Below are 12760 nucleotides of genomic sequence, written 5' to 3'. Positions count from 1 at the left end.
ACCCGGCTTCTTAGACCTGGCCAGTGCTATCCGATTCTTTCACTAGTTTGCCAGAGTGCTGAAGGCACTTGTATGAGATGTCCATAAATGAAATTGACTGGTAACCGTAGGATATTTTCATAAAACTATATACAATTTGAAATGCTGAAATCTAGCCATTTGTGGAAATATACAACAAGCATTCAAGTATCTCACAATTACTTTGAACGCCTCGTCGTACAAGCACAGGACACTTGAAAGTGGCAGATACCTTGCCAATGGCACACCATATGCATAGCCCAATATATGAAATTGAAGAGGGTGCCCAGCACATGCTGGTTTCAGTGCTTTGCAGAGGTTGGTGTCTCATTGGCTAAAGAAAAAGTCCACCTTTGCGGCCATTTCAAAAGAGAGATATATATATATATGGGGTTAAGTGCATAAATAACACTTCTCTAACATAAAATTATTGGTATTTGGGGAATTTGAAACTCGGTACTTGCCCTTTAAATCAGTTAGCAGAATGCAGGCTCCTGCTAGTTGTAGAAGGGCCTGTCAGCTGATGATTCTGCAGAGAAAGCAGTGAGAAACACAAAAAACAGCCCTGTAGGATATTAGCAGACTGCTCCAGAGGATAAAGGGAGGAATTCTAATAAGATTTTATGAGGGAAGTTTTAACTTTGCAATACCGAACACATTCTTTAAGAGAACCCATCAACACTTGTTTTCCTTGACAAAACAAACATATGTAAGTGCACAGGCGCTTTACACAATATTAAGGGTTAAAAATCTTCATTTTATAAATTGCTCTTAGGTGACAGATCCTCTGTGAAGTGTTTGAGAAGGTAGAGCTTCACTTTATAGTGGATCTGCCAGGTTTTTATGCCTCCCTGTCTGAGAGCAGCATAAAGTAGTGACAGCCACGGTGACATCACCGGTCTGTCACTTTGTATTGTTCAGTAGTTTAGGGGAATTTACATGTTATAATCGCAGCCAATGATATGTACGCCCCCCCCCCCCAACCCCATTACTGAGCATAGGAAGAAGTGCGTTAATCAGCAACTGGGGGCGGGGGGAGCGCGCACTACTGAACATTTCAGGGACCGGTGAAATCAGCGTGCCTGGCACTACTTTATCCTGCCGTCAGACAAGGAGGCAAAAAAATCTGACAGATCCTCTTTATGGACCACCCATTCTGACACAGAATAAATACTTCTCCACTTAAGGTGCCGAAACACATGAAATAAATGTCTGTCGGACGCTCGTTGACCCGACCGCTTTCTCTCATCATAAATATTATGTTTATTTCAAAGAGGAAATGGGAAAAGCGGGTTCTCTCCCATGCGGACAAAGAATGTGGTATGTTGAAATTCAATATGCCAGATCCCTATGTCCCCCGATTGCAGATGAGTCGCGAGACCCCCATACACATTAGATCGTCAGCCACTGAAATTGGCGGGTACAGGGTAATCTTGTCTAATGTGTATGGGAACATTAAAGCCTTTAGAGAGCCGTATATATGAGATAAGATCCTGTCCGATCAGAACATTTCCTTATGGTTTTGTTTGGGAAAGGGTTTACCAGGATATTTTCTTAATGTAAGTGACTATTTTAAGTTACTAATTTAATATACACGTGAGTAACTATGTGCAGAACAAAACAAGAACGGAAAGTGCATGACTGTTACAGCTAGGTATATAACAAAAGGACCAACAAACATGGTGGTCAAGAACATAAACCACAAGCATACAATAGGGGTCATAATAGAGTTAAACCTTGTCCTGCTAGACAAAGTACTAGCAGGAAAGGAGGAAAATAAATACTCCAGGGAAAGTATACAGATAGATTAACAAGAAGATTAAGGTAGAACTCAAATGGAAAAGAACAAACAACTTACACTTGATATTTCCTTTCCATCTGTTCAAAACCAGTGCAAAGAATAGAAAAGAAATTAAAAAAAGGACTTCATTCTGTATTGAGGTTTGAGGGCCAGTTCTATTGTGTTCAATTACCAAACAGTCTTAATAAGGTGCTACACTTGCCCATTAACATGAGAAGCATCTTGACTACAAAGCCGTTCAGGGTTTACCAGGTTCTCAAATTAGAACAACAATGTGAAATACCAAGAAATAATCAAAAAAGTCCTTAACTACAACTCTCAATATCTGTGACAGCTACCAAGAGTTTTAGTGGACACAAGTGGGGGTCCAGATGTTGGCTGGTTACTCTACACCACTAACTCCTGTGCGGACCACAGGCAATGTTATAGTCTCTAGCTAAGGGTAACCCCCAAAAGGCAACAAGGCGCTTTAAGTGCATTTACCAAACAAATCATTTTTTTTTGTTTAATAAAATCTCTGGGAGTGCCTTACTACTCTCCCACTATCAAATAACCGTAGCCATTCCTTCCTCGTACTTATTTAATGCATTACACAGTGACACATCCAGCATGATATTTGCATTTGTGGGTCGCCGAGAACAAATTTTTATATCCCACAACAAATTACAGTAGTGCTAAATTCAATTATAAAATAAACAAGAAAAAAAAAGGAACATTTAAAAGTGCTTAAAATTTCCACCAATTCCCATCACAAAAAAAAGAAAGAAAAAAAACCATGTAAAAAGGAGTTGAATCTTGAAAAATTTGATTGGAAACATCCATCAGCCACATGGTCTGACTGCGTCTCTGTTTTCTTTTTGGAGAGGGGGAGGGAGGGCAAGTTCAGTTCCCCCTACCCCTCTGTTAAACTTTGTGCTCTCCTCTCACAATATGGGATGAGAACTCGTACCGGTCCTGACTGTGATAGCCACATATATTGCACTCAAAAGGGTCTCTGAAGCCATGGCATCCCATGTGGATAGTGAACATTACATGGTCTAGGAAGAGTACACGGCAGTGCTCACACTTAAATACCTTCACTTGCTCACCATCCTCTCCCAGCACCCGCAGGGTTTCCTTGGCAGTGCCAGGCCCAGAGCGGGAAGGATTTGCCACACCTGATTCAGGTGGCCTCTGGTCCTCTTTGGCATAAGCCGGACTCTGCCGGCTGCTGGTGGCTTGAGAACCTCTCTCTTCATGGTTGCTTTCGGTGTCTGTGGTTGAGTCCTGGCAGCCATTAGTAGGAGAAGCTCCATGCTCAGTCCGTCCTCTGTAATGAATCTGTGTCCCATCTGGTAGGTCTTCATGGCCCTCTGCCGCTTCACGGTTTCCTGGCATGTCTGGCCTTCCCGACATAGGCTGGAGCTGGGTATACACTGAGCTAATGACCGGGGTTATTTCTGAAATGCAGTTTGTAGGTGGCAAACGCATTGGACCTCCAACAAAAGCTAATGGATTTCCATAAGATGGATCAAGAGGGTGGTGAGGAACCATCTCTAGGTCCTTCTCAAAACTGGAGTTCATATCATAAGGAAGATCAGCAAGGCTAAGTCGCATCTGTTTCTCCCCTGAAAAAACAGAAAACAAAGATAAAAAATGGTGTAGTTTTTACATCATACCAAAGTTTAAAAACCTTTGAAACAAAGACAACAAATTAAGCGTAGGCTGGCAGAATAATGTAAGGACCCACCACAAATGCAATAGAATTAATCATTGTATATTGTCACCAACTGGGGAACAGGAAATAAAACACTACTGCACTAAAGTCGCGAGTAACACATTTAGCTTTATTATGCCACTACAACTTGTACTACATGTAGCTCTTTTGACCAGGTCAGGTGAGTGAGGAAAACGGACAGCCAATCAGCATCACTGGAAGAGTTCTCTGTAATTCTGATTGGCGAAGCGCTCTGCTCAGACTGCACGCCCAAAATGTATTTTTCAATTGGATGCAGGCACAATAGTAGACAGTATCTAGTGACAGTGGCACTTAAAAAAAAAAAGTGCAGTCTGAAATATTAGCTATGGTCAGTGATGATGACTTCACAAAGAAGAGAGTGAGCAATAATAGAAATTCATGGAGAAGAGAAAGCAGGCTAAGGGCTTGTCCACACACAACGAAATTGCTGAAGAAAATTTCTGCAGCAAATCCGTTTAAAAAAAGCAGACATTCCGCTACGGCAAAAAAAAACACAATTTCCTGCAGTTTTTACGGCACAAAATGGTGTATTTTGCGGCATTTTTCAAAATGTAAGGAGATGGAGAGCTCTCCTCTGAAAAACACAGCAATTCTGCACACTTTTCGCAGCAGGAATGGAGATGCTGCGGTCTGAAAAATACGCACCGCAGGTCAATTTATGATCGGAATTTTTACACAGAATGTGGATGAGATTTGTTAAATCTCATCCACTATGCTGCTACTGTATTGTATTCAGGAGGAAAAGGTCTTATCTAGTAATGGCACTTGAGAGCTAGAAACGCGTCAGAGGGGACGGACGCTTTATGTAATTTGTCCACTTCAAGCCGTTCAGCTTTTCCGCTGGCTATTTAAATAGAGAAGACTTATTTTCAAATTCCCCAAGGAGTGCTGATCTTTTCCTCCTGAATATTGTTCCTGTTGCGTGGAGATCGCTGTTTTCTTCGTGCACCTGGGAGGATGAGCTGACATTTCTACTTTTATTTATTGCTACTGTATTGTGCTGAGTTTTTTCCAATCCGAAATTCCGGCTGGAAAAAATGCGGCAATTCCGCAGCGTGTGGACGAGCCCTTAAACCGCTGGGAATTTTTAATTTTTTTTTTATCAACAGTCAGACATGGTGGTGGAAATGTGACTGTGTGGGAATGATCTGTTGCCTTAGGAGCTGGATAAATTGTCATTATTGAAGAAACGTGAATTCTGCCGAGCAGACGACGATCTGTACAACTGCTGTAGCAGAATGGTGTTTAGGAGAAACAATAGTAAAAGTTTGGGATTAGCCGAATTATCTGGACATAAACAGTAATGCACAAAAACATGCCAGTTCTGCAAATCTAAAGTTTATTAGAGATATCAGAGATTACATTATAGGAAGTGTTTAGTTGCCATTCTTGTAACTAAAGTTAAACAGGACCGGTCAGCTCTTATAAGGCCTACCACACACACAAGCGTGTATGGTCCGTGATATACGGTCCGTATGTCGGTCACATTTCCCGGACCGAACACACTGCAGGGTGCCGGGCTCCTAGCATTATAGTTATCTATGACGCCAGGTGTCACTGCCTCTCCGCGGAACTACCGTCCTGTACTGAAAACATGATTACAGTACGGGACAGTTGTCCCTCTGCGAGGCAGTGACATCTAGCGTCATAGATAACTATGATGCTAGGAGCCCGACTCCCTGCAGTGTAATCGGTCCGGGAAATGCAGCCGAAGTACGGACCAAACACGCTCGTGTGTGGGAGGCCTAAAACGTCTGTTTTAGTAATTTCTTGAATTCCGCATAGAACAACAATTCTGGAGCACGTTTTCTTAGAACTCTTCGTTGTGCGTTCCTGTGCTGTTTATCCTAGAAATGTATTTATCAATTGACAACTTGTTGCCATTTCCCTTGTCAATGGAGGTATCCCTACACAGTCTGATAATGTCAGCACGGATTGGGCAGTGCGAGACTTTAGGGACACCCCCCCAACCGGTAACACCAAGTTGTCAATTTATTCATACATTTCTAGGAGGTATAACAGAGGAACGGCCCAACGCAGAAAACGTGCTACAGTATTGATATATCATGGCTAAAACAGACATCAGGGTAGCGGACGGGTCCTCTTTAAGGGGTATTCTACTTTCACATGGGTGATTGTGTGGTGAATGATGGTCTTAAAAAACGCATTAAAGAAAACCAAATGAAAAAAATATATATATAAAAAAAACACGTTACCTATACTCAATTTTACTTAAATGGATTGTTTGCTATACACACCCAACTCCATCTGACCCATTAGGGTATATGGATGTCAGAGAGTGACTCCAGCCCTAGCAGACCCATCCTGTCCATGCATTACATGGATGTCTGCCACATATAGTTACAAATGTCTGCCCAGAAGCGGCTTCCCCCAGCAATAACAGCTGATCAGTGAGGGAAGCTTTCATTTAAAAATGGCAACCCCCTTAAAGATCAGAAACTATTCAGCTTTATATATATTTTTGTTATATCGCCGTATACTGAACTATTAACTGGATGTACTACAACACAACACAAAACCAGAAACATCAGTAATCTTAACTGTAACAAATCTAAAAGAAACAATATTCATACAAAAGACTTGTTCATCAATGAATAAAATCTGGAATTTTTTTATGCCAATTTACAAAAATAATAGACAAGTTAAGTTTACTTGCAAAAGTAAATATGCAGGGAACTATACAAAAAAAACTTTGGAAAGATTACAGCTCTGTAGAACCACAATACAGTTCTGCTTCTCAGAGCCGACAGCAGAAGACCAGACAGATGAAAGTTTTATGGCCATCTAAATGACTCGCCACCTGATGGCAATACGGAGTCAGACACAGTCAGCATCACAAGCAGGGTCTTCTGCACACATTTACATGTGCTCTTACCCGCAAATTTCTGAGGTGTGGATCGCTTGCGCTTTGTGAGGTTGCTCGCCAGCCGATCCATAAAAGACGGCGGGTCAGAGGAGTGGTGCATCAGGGCATCTGGTCCCAAGTCCAGGTCTCGTATCTCCTCACCTGAAGGGAAAGGAGAGAAGAGATTGGGCCACTTGTTGGTGCTATCTAGTTTGCGGTAAGATATAGGTATCAATTGCCTATATACAGGCAACGATTTCTATAAGTCCTGGGACACGCAAGTGATATTATACCCGTCATAGCATAGCGCTACGAGTTGTAAAGGGCACTTGGCAGAAGTATTGCTCTGGACAGTGCAGCTTTAAGGATTCTATTATGGAATTTCACTCGCAATTTTCGATTTCAAATTTTGGCGCTGCAATTGACCCTTTTCCATTCTGAAAAGGAATCCGATAAATTTACAAAGTTACAGGTGATTTCCCCACAACTTTTCTGAGTGCATTGCCAGCAGAACACAGACACGTTACAGCAGCCTGTATTCTGTCATCATTGGAATGCACCTTATTTTCTTGTATCTGAAGAGCAATTTCTCTTTTGTGTGTCAACACCATTCCTTTTGTATGTCATAGATAAATACAGTCAAGATTTATCTGTCACTCCCCCCTATATGGAGGTCTGCCTGCTTGTGATGCAAAAGAGATAGCTTTTCCACAATGCTCCCGATAAAACATCCAATCTTTTGTATGTCTACAGAATACGTGCGGGACTAGAATCCTAGGAGATCAAACATCCAGATCTGTCTACAGAATACGTGCGGGACTAGAATCCTAGGAGATCAAACATCCAGATCTTTTGTATGTCTACAGAATACGTGCGGGACTAGAATCCTAGGAGATCAAACATCCAGATCTGTCTACAGAATACGTGCGGGACTAGAATCCTAGGAGATCAAACATCCAGATCTTTTGTATGTCTACAGAATACGTGCGGGACTAGAATCCTAGAAGATAAAACATCCAGATCTTTTGTATGTCTACAGAATACGTGCGGGACTAGAATCCTAGAAGATAAGCCGTGTCAGATTGTTTTTCCATATTTAAAAGCCACAGGAAACACGCTAGGTGTATGGTGATCAGATCACCGCTTACATTGTTTGCAAGTCCAAAGTCTCCGTGCAGGAAGAGAACGCTGAGCTGGTAACCAGGTAGGAAATAAAAATAAAAAATATAAATAAAAGTACTTATAATTCTCCAGCATCCGATGAGATTAACCCCTTAATGACCAGGCCCCTTTTACGCGTTAATGACCAAGGACGATTTTTTTTTTTCACGGTCACATTCTTCAGGCCCTTCCAAGTTCACACAGAGAAACCGCGTCAGAAAACGCGCCAAAAAAACGGCCGAAAATGCCTGCCATTGATTTCAATGGGAGGTGGACGTGTTTTTTTACCGCGAGCGTTAAAAGACGCTCGCGGTAAAAAGATGCGTCATGCCCTATCTTCGGGCGTTTACGCCTCTGACCTCCCATTGACATCAATGGGAGGCTGAGAAAGCGTATTTCGTGGTGTTTTTGCCCGTGGCACTCAATGGGCGCGAGCGAAAAACGCCGCAAAAATCGTGTGCAGGCAGTTCAAAATCTGCCTCAAAATTCCAAACGGAATTTTGAGGCAGAATTTTCCTCCTGCAAAAAACTCAGTGTCAACTCAGCTGCACGCCTTATTCACACGAACGTTTTTCACATCCGTGATACGCGCGTGAAAATCACGCGCATCGCACGGACCTATGTTAGTCAATGGGGCTGTTCAGACAGTCCGTGATTTTCACGCAGTGTGTGTCCTCTGCGTAAAACGCACTACATGTCCTATACTTGGCCGTTTTTCGCATATCACGCACTCATTAAAGTTAATGGGTGCGTGAAAATCGTGCACGGCAGACGGAAGCACTTCCGTGTGCTGTGCGTGATTCGCGCTACAGTTGTAAAATCAATGAATGAAAACATAAAAACATAAAAGCACCTCCTGATTTTATGTTTGTAAACATAAAAACAGTGTCATAACGATGCCATATGCTCGAAAATCACGCAGGCACCAAATACTAAGGCCACACAGAACTGCTATGCGCGCAAAACGCACCGTTTTTTGAGCACGCAATACACACACGCTTGTGTGAATAAGACCTAAGAGTCCATTTTTGGGTGCCTATAATATATTGATTAATTTTTATTAACTTTATTTTGGGAAAGCATTGAAAATAAACAGCTATTCCAGCATTGATTTTTGCGTTATAAATTTACGCCGTCCAGTATGTGGCATAAATAACATATCCCTGTAGTCGTGCCAACCCATAGAATAAAAGGTAATACAAAATATGTAATGGCCTTTTGTTTTCATACGCAAACGTAGGAACAAATTAATTGTTTTTGCATTGACGCATTCCAAGAGCCGTAACTTTTTTTATTATTCCGTCACTGTAGCCATTCTTGGGCTTGTTTTTTGCAGGGCAAGGTGTAGTTTTCATTGGTAGTATTTTGGGGTACATGGGACTTCTTAATTAACTTTTATTTTATATGGGGGGGAAATGGGAGAAAAAAAAAAAGGAATTTTGCCGTTTTGTTGTTTTTTTTATGCCGTTTACCCGGCAGTTTAATTAATGTGTTAACTTTATTGAGTCATTACGATCGCGGCGATCCCATATATGTGTAAATATTTATCCTTTAACACTTTTACTAAATAAAATCACTTTTAGGGGAAAAAAGTGGTTTACTCTAATTATTACTGTAATCGTTTATTTTTTTTTCCCATTAACTTTATTTAATTATTTTCCTTTTTTTTTTACTCCCACTAGGGGACTTCACTGCGATCTGCTGATCGCTTATTCAATGCTTTGGTATACTTAGTGTTAGGCCTCATTTACACGAGCGTATTATACGCGCGTGCGACGCGCGTGCTTTTCACGCGTGTCGTACGCACCTATAATAGTCTATGGGGCTGTTTAGACGATGCGTGAATTTTGCGCTGCGTGAGTGCGTTGCGTAAAACTCACGACATGTTCTATATTCTTGCGTTTTTCACGCAACACGCACCCATTGACTTCAATGGGTGCGTGAAAACAACGCATGCCACACTGACGGTCCTGCGTTGCATGCGCGAAAATCACGCAAGAGCTGTCAAACTCCTGAATGTAAACAGAAAAGCACCACGTGCTTTTCTGGTTACAAACATCCAAACGGAGTGTCAAATTAGAGATGAGCGCACCGAACTTCACCGGGTTCGGCCGAACTCGTTTTAACCGAACCCGGCAAAAAATGTTCGGGTACGCGACGTCAGGAGACAGTCACTGCCCACGGTGCTGAAAGACTTAAACTGTTTCAGCACCATGGACAGTGACTTTCGATCACAATATACATATACGTGTAAAAAAAAACAGAAGTTCTGACTTACCGATAAGTCCCGGCTCCTTCCTCCAGTCCGACCTCCCGGGATGACAATTCTGGCCAAGTGACAGCTGCAGCCAATCACAGGCCAAGCACAGGCTGCAGCCAATCACAGGCTGCAGCGGTCTCATGGCCTGCCGCGTCATCCTGGGAGGTGGGGCCGGATGACAAGAGAGGGACGCGTCACCAAGGCAACGGCCGGGAGCCCGGACTGGGGGAAGCAGGAAGTTCTTGGTAAGTATGAAAGTCTTTTTTTATTCACAGGTTGGTGTATATTGTGTTCGGCATTCACTGTCGAGGGTGCTGAAAGAGTTACTGCCGATCAGTTAGCTCTTTCAGCACCTTGGACAGTGACGGGCGTCGACTAGTCTCATCTCTATGATGGCGGCTGCGCGAAAATCACGCAGCCGCGCATCATACACGGATGACACACGGAGCTGCCAAGTGCCTTTTGCGCGCGCAAAACGCAGCGTTTTTTGCGCGCGCAAAACGCACACGCTCGTGTAAATGAGGCCTTACACTGACAGACAATAATGCTTTGGTATACTGACAGCCAATCTATTAGGCCATGCCTCTGGCATGGCCTAATAGGCAGATGCTGAAGGCAGACCTGGGGGCCTATGTTAGGCCCCCGTCTGCCATGGAAACCGACCGGCACCCCGCAATATCGTTGCAGGGCTGCCGATGGGGTGACGGAGGAAGCCCCCTCCCTCTGTCAAACACATTAGATGCCGCTGTCACTATTGACAGCAGCATCTAATGGGTTTAACTGCCAGAATCCGAGAACGCTTAGGCTGGGTTCACACGACCTATTTTCAGACGTAAACGAGGCGTATTATGCCTCGTTTTACGTCTGAAAATAGGGCTACAATACGTCGGCAAACATCTGCTCATTCATTTGAATGGGTTTGCCGACGTACTGTGCAGACGACCTGTAATTTACGCGTCGTCGTTTGACAGCTGTCAAACGACGACGCGTAAATTGACTGCCTCGGCAAAGAAGTGCAGGACACTTATATACATTATATGCAGGGCACTTCTTTGCCACGTAATTTGAGCTGTTCTTCATTGAACTCAATGAAGCACAGCTCAAGATTTACGAGCGTCTCAGACGCCTCGTAAATTACGAGGAGCATTTACGTGTGAAACGAGGCAGCTGTTAACAGTCTGTCTTTTCACACGTAAATGCCTCTCATCGTGTGAACATACCCTTAGATTCCAGCAGTTTGGGCAGGAGCCAGGCTGTGTATAACAGCCGTGCTCCTGCCGCTGATCGCGTGGGTACACTGGCAGAACCCACGAGCTCAGAGCGACCGTCGCTATGCAGGAACTAACACCTGCTTGTTACGGATATATCCGTCGCTCGTCGTTAAGGGGTTAAAAGCAAAAAAAGTTTTATTTCAACATTTTAAAAGAAAAGATGGAGTAAACATCCAAGAAAAGCTCCGCCTATGTGTTTCGAACCTAGTTGTGGTTCTTAGAGCTTTTAAGATGTTGAAATAAAACTTTTATGCTCTTAATCTCATCAGATGCTGGAGTGTTAGAAGTACTATAAAGGGCCTCATGTATTAAAACTGGGAATAATGGCCTCATTGGCCACAGAAACCAGTGAACATTTCCTTTTTTTCTTTAAAGTTTGCTAAAACTTTATTGGAATCAAGGTCGTTTTAAAACATGAGGACTAGCAATCTGTTGGTGTCTTTAATGGCATTACCGACAAGGACATTTACATAATACATACATATACTTTATATGATCTTTATCTAGGTTCAGATGCAGTGTCATTTTTGTTTAGTGCTCCTGTAATATGGCCTTGCTACTAACAAAATTGAAATGAAAAACAAAAAGATCATGTTAAGGAAAAGTTCTGTTCCCACATTTAAAACTAAGCCATGATATCTAGGACGGATCGATTTATAAAAAGAAATCCTAATGAATACCAGTAACTTATAATTGGGGTCCGTCAGGTTTACAGTATTTGAAAAAATAGCAAAAATAATGGACACCTGACGGAAAGGGAAAAACATGAAAGGGAAAAACATAGCCTTATTGAACAAAAATAAAAAATGTTGCGTGTGTGTGTGTGTGTGTGTGTGTGTGTCTGTGTCCGCTCCTCTAGTACTATGTTATTAGATCAGTTAGGTCGGGAGTACATAGACTTTTGTCATGAAAATTCAATGTGTGTATTCATTTTTTACACTGTATCCCCTTGATATTTTGGTGTGTATAAGTCACAAGATAGCCTACAGAATGCAATGGTTAACACCCTAAAAGACTGCGAGTAGGGATAAAACAGTGACTTGATGAGATTCCCAGTCGTGCAACTTTTTAAACTTCAGAGGAGGCACCTGGTTCTAGGGCCTAGAGTTAGAAGGACTGTAAGGGCCCCTTCAACAAGGGATAGAAAGGCAGCAGATTACAGGATCAGCCATGAGCTTGATATTTAAACAAATCTTATCCACCTGCTGCGCGAACATCTTCCACATGGAACTGTAGAAACGGTGAAATCCGCTGCAAAATTCACATGTAACACATGCAAATTTTGAACAAATCCACCACGTGTGGGTATTCCTAGATGCAATAACTAACCGTAAATTGCTGGATAAAGTTTTCCAAACTGACCAAGCAGTGCTGGAACGGACCCCTTTGTAGTCACTTTAAAGAAATACCATACTATTAAAAGAAATAATTTAAAGAACACGAAACGTAGATGTTCTCATTCACCTGTATGCGCAGAGAGGTGCTGGCCGTCATTGCTGAGGCTCTGTAAGTAGTTGTGACAGCGCTCCTTGTGTTCCTCCAGTGTGTTCTGCTGCTTGTAGCTGCGGCCGCAGTAGTTGCACTTGTAGGGCTTGCCGACTGTGGGGGAGGAGACTGGAAAAAATGAAAAATAGATCCTGCCCAT

At 42.6% G+C, this 12760-nt stretch overlaps 1 protein-coding gene across 9 annotated transcripts in view; it reads right to left on the bottom strand.

Annotated features, from left to right (window-relative positions):
* The window catches only part of LOC142742413 (small ribosomal subunit protein eS26), a 71801-nt gene that overhangs the window by 19309 nt on the left and 39732 nt on the right, over nucleotides 1–12760 (bottom strand). For 3 of the 9 annotated variants that reach the window (XM_075852125.1, XM_075852127.1, XM_075852132.1), the window contains 3 exons: nucleotides 12580–12729; nucleotides 6454–6585; nucleotides 2894–3426 (listed from right to left, as the gene is read on the bottom strand). In XM_075852125.1, the coding sequence (XP_075708240.1) occupies nucleotides 2894–3426; nucleotides 6454–6585; nucleotides 12580–12729 (815 nt within the window). The remainder of the gene's footprint in view (nucleotides 1–2893; nucleotides 3427–6453; nucleotides 6586–12579; nucleotides 12730–12760) is intronic. The other 6 variants (XM_075852126.1, XM_075852128.1, XM_075852133.1 and 3 more) reach the window with 3 other exon arrangements.

The sequence above is a fragment of the Rhinoderma darwinii genome, chromosome 2, assembly GCF_050947455.1.
Source record: "Rhinoderma darwinii isolate aRhiDar2 chromosome 2, aRhiDar2.hap1, whole genome shotgun sequence".
Classification (NCBI taxonomy): domain Eukaryota; kingdom Metazoa; phylum Chordata; class Amphibia; order Anura; family Rhinodermatidae; genus Rhinoderma; species Rhinoderma darwinii.
This window is presented reverse-complemented; position numbering and strand designations above follow the sequence as displayed.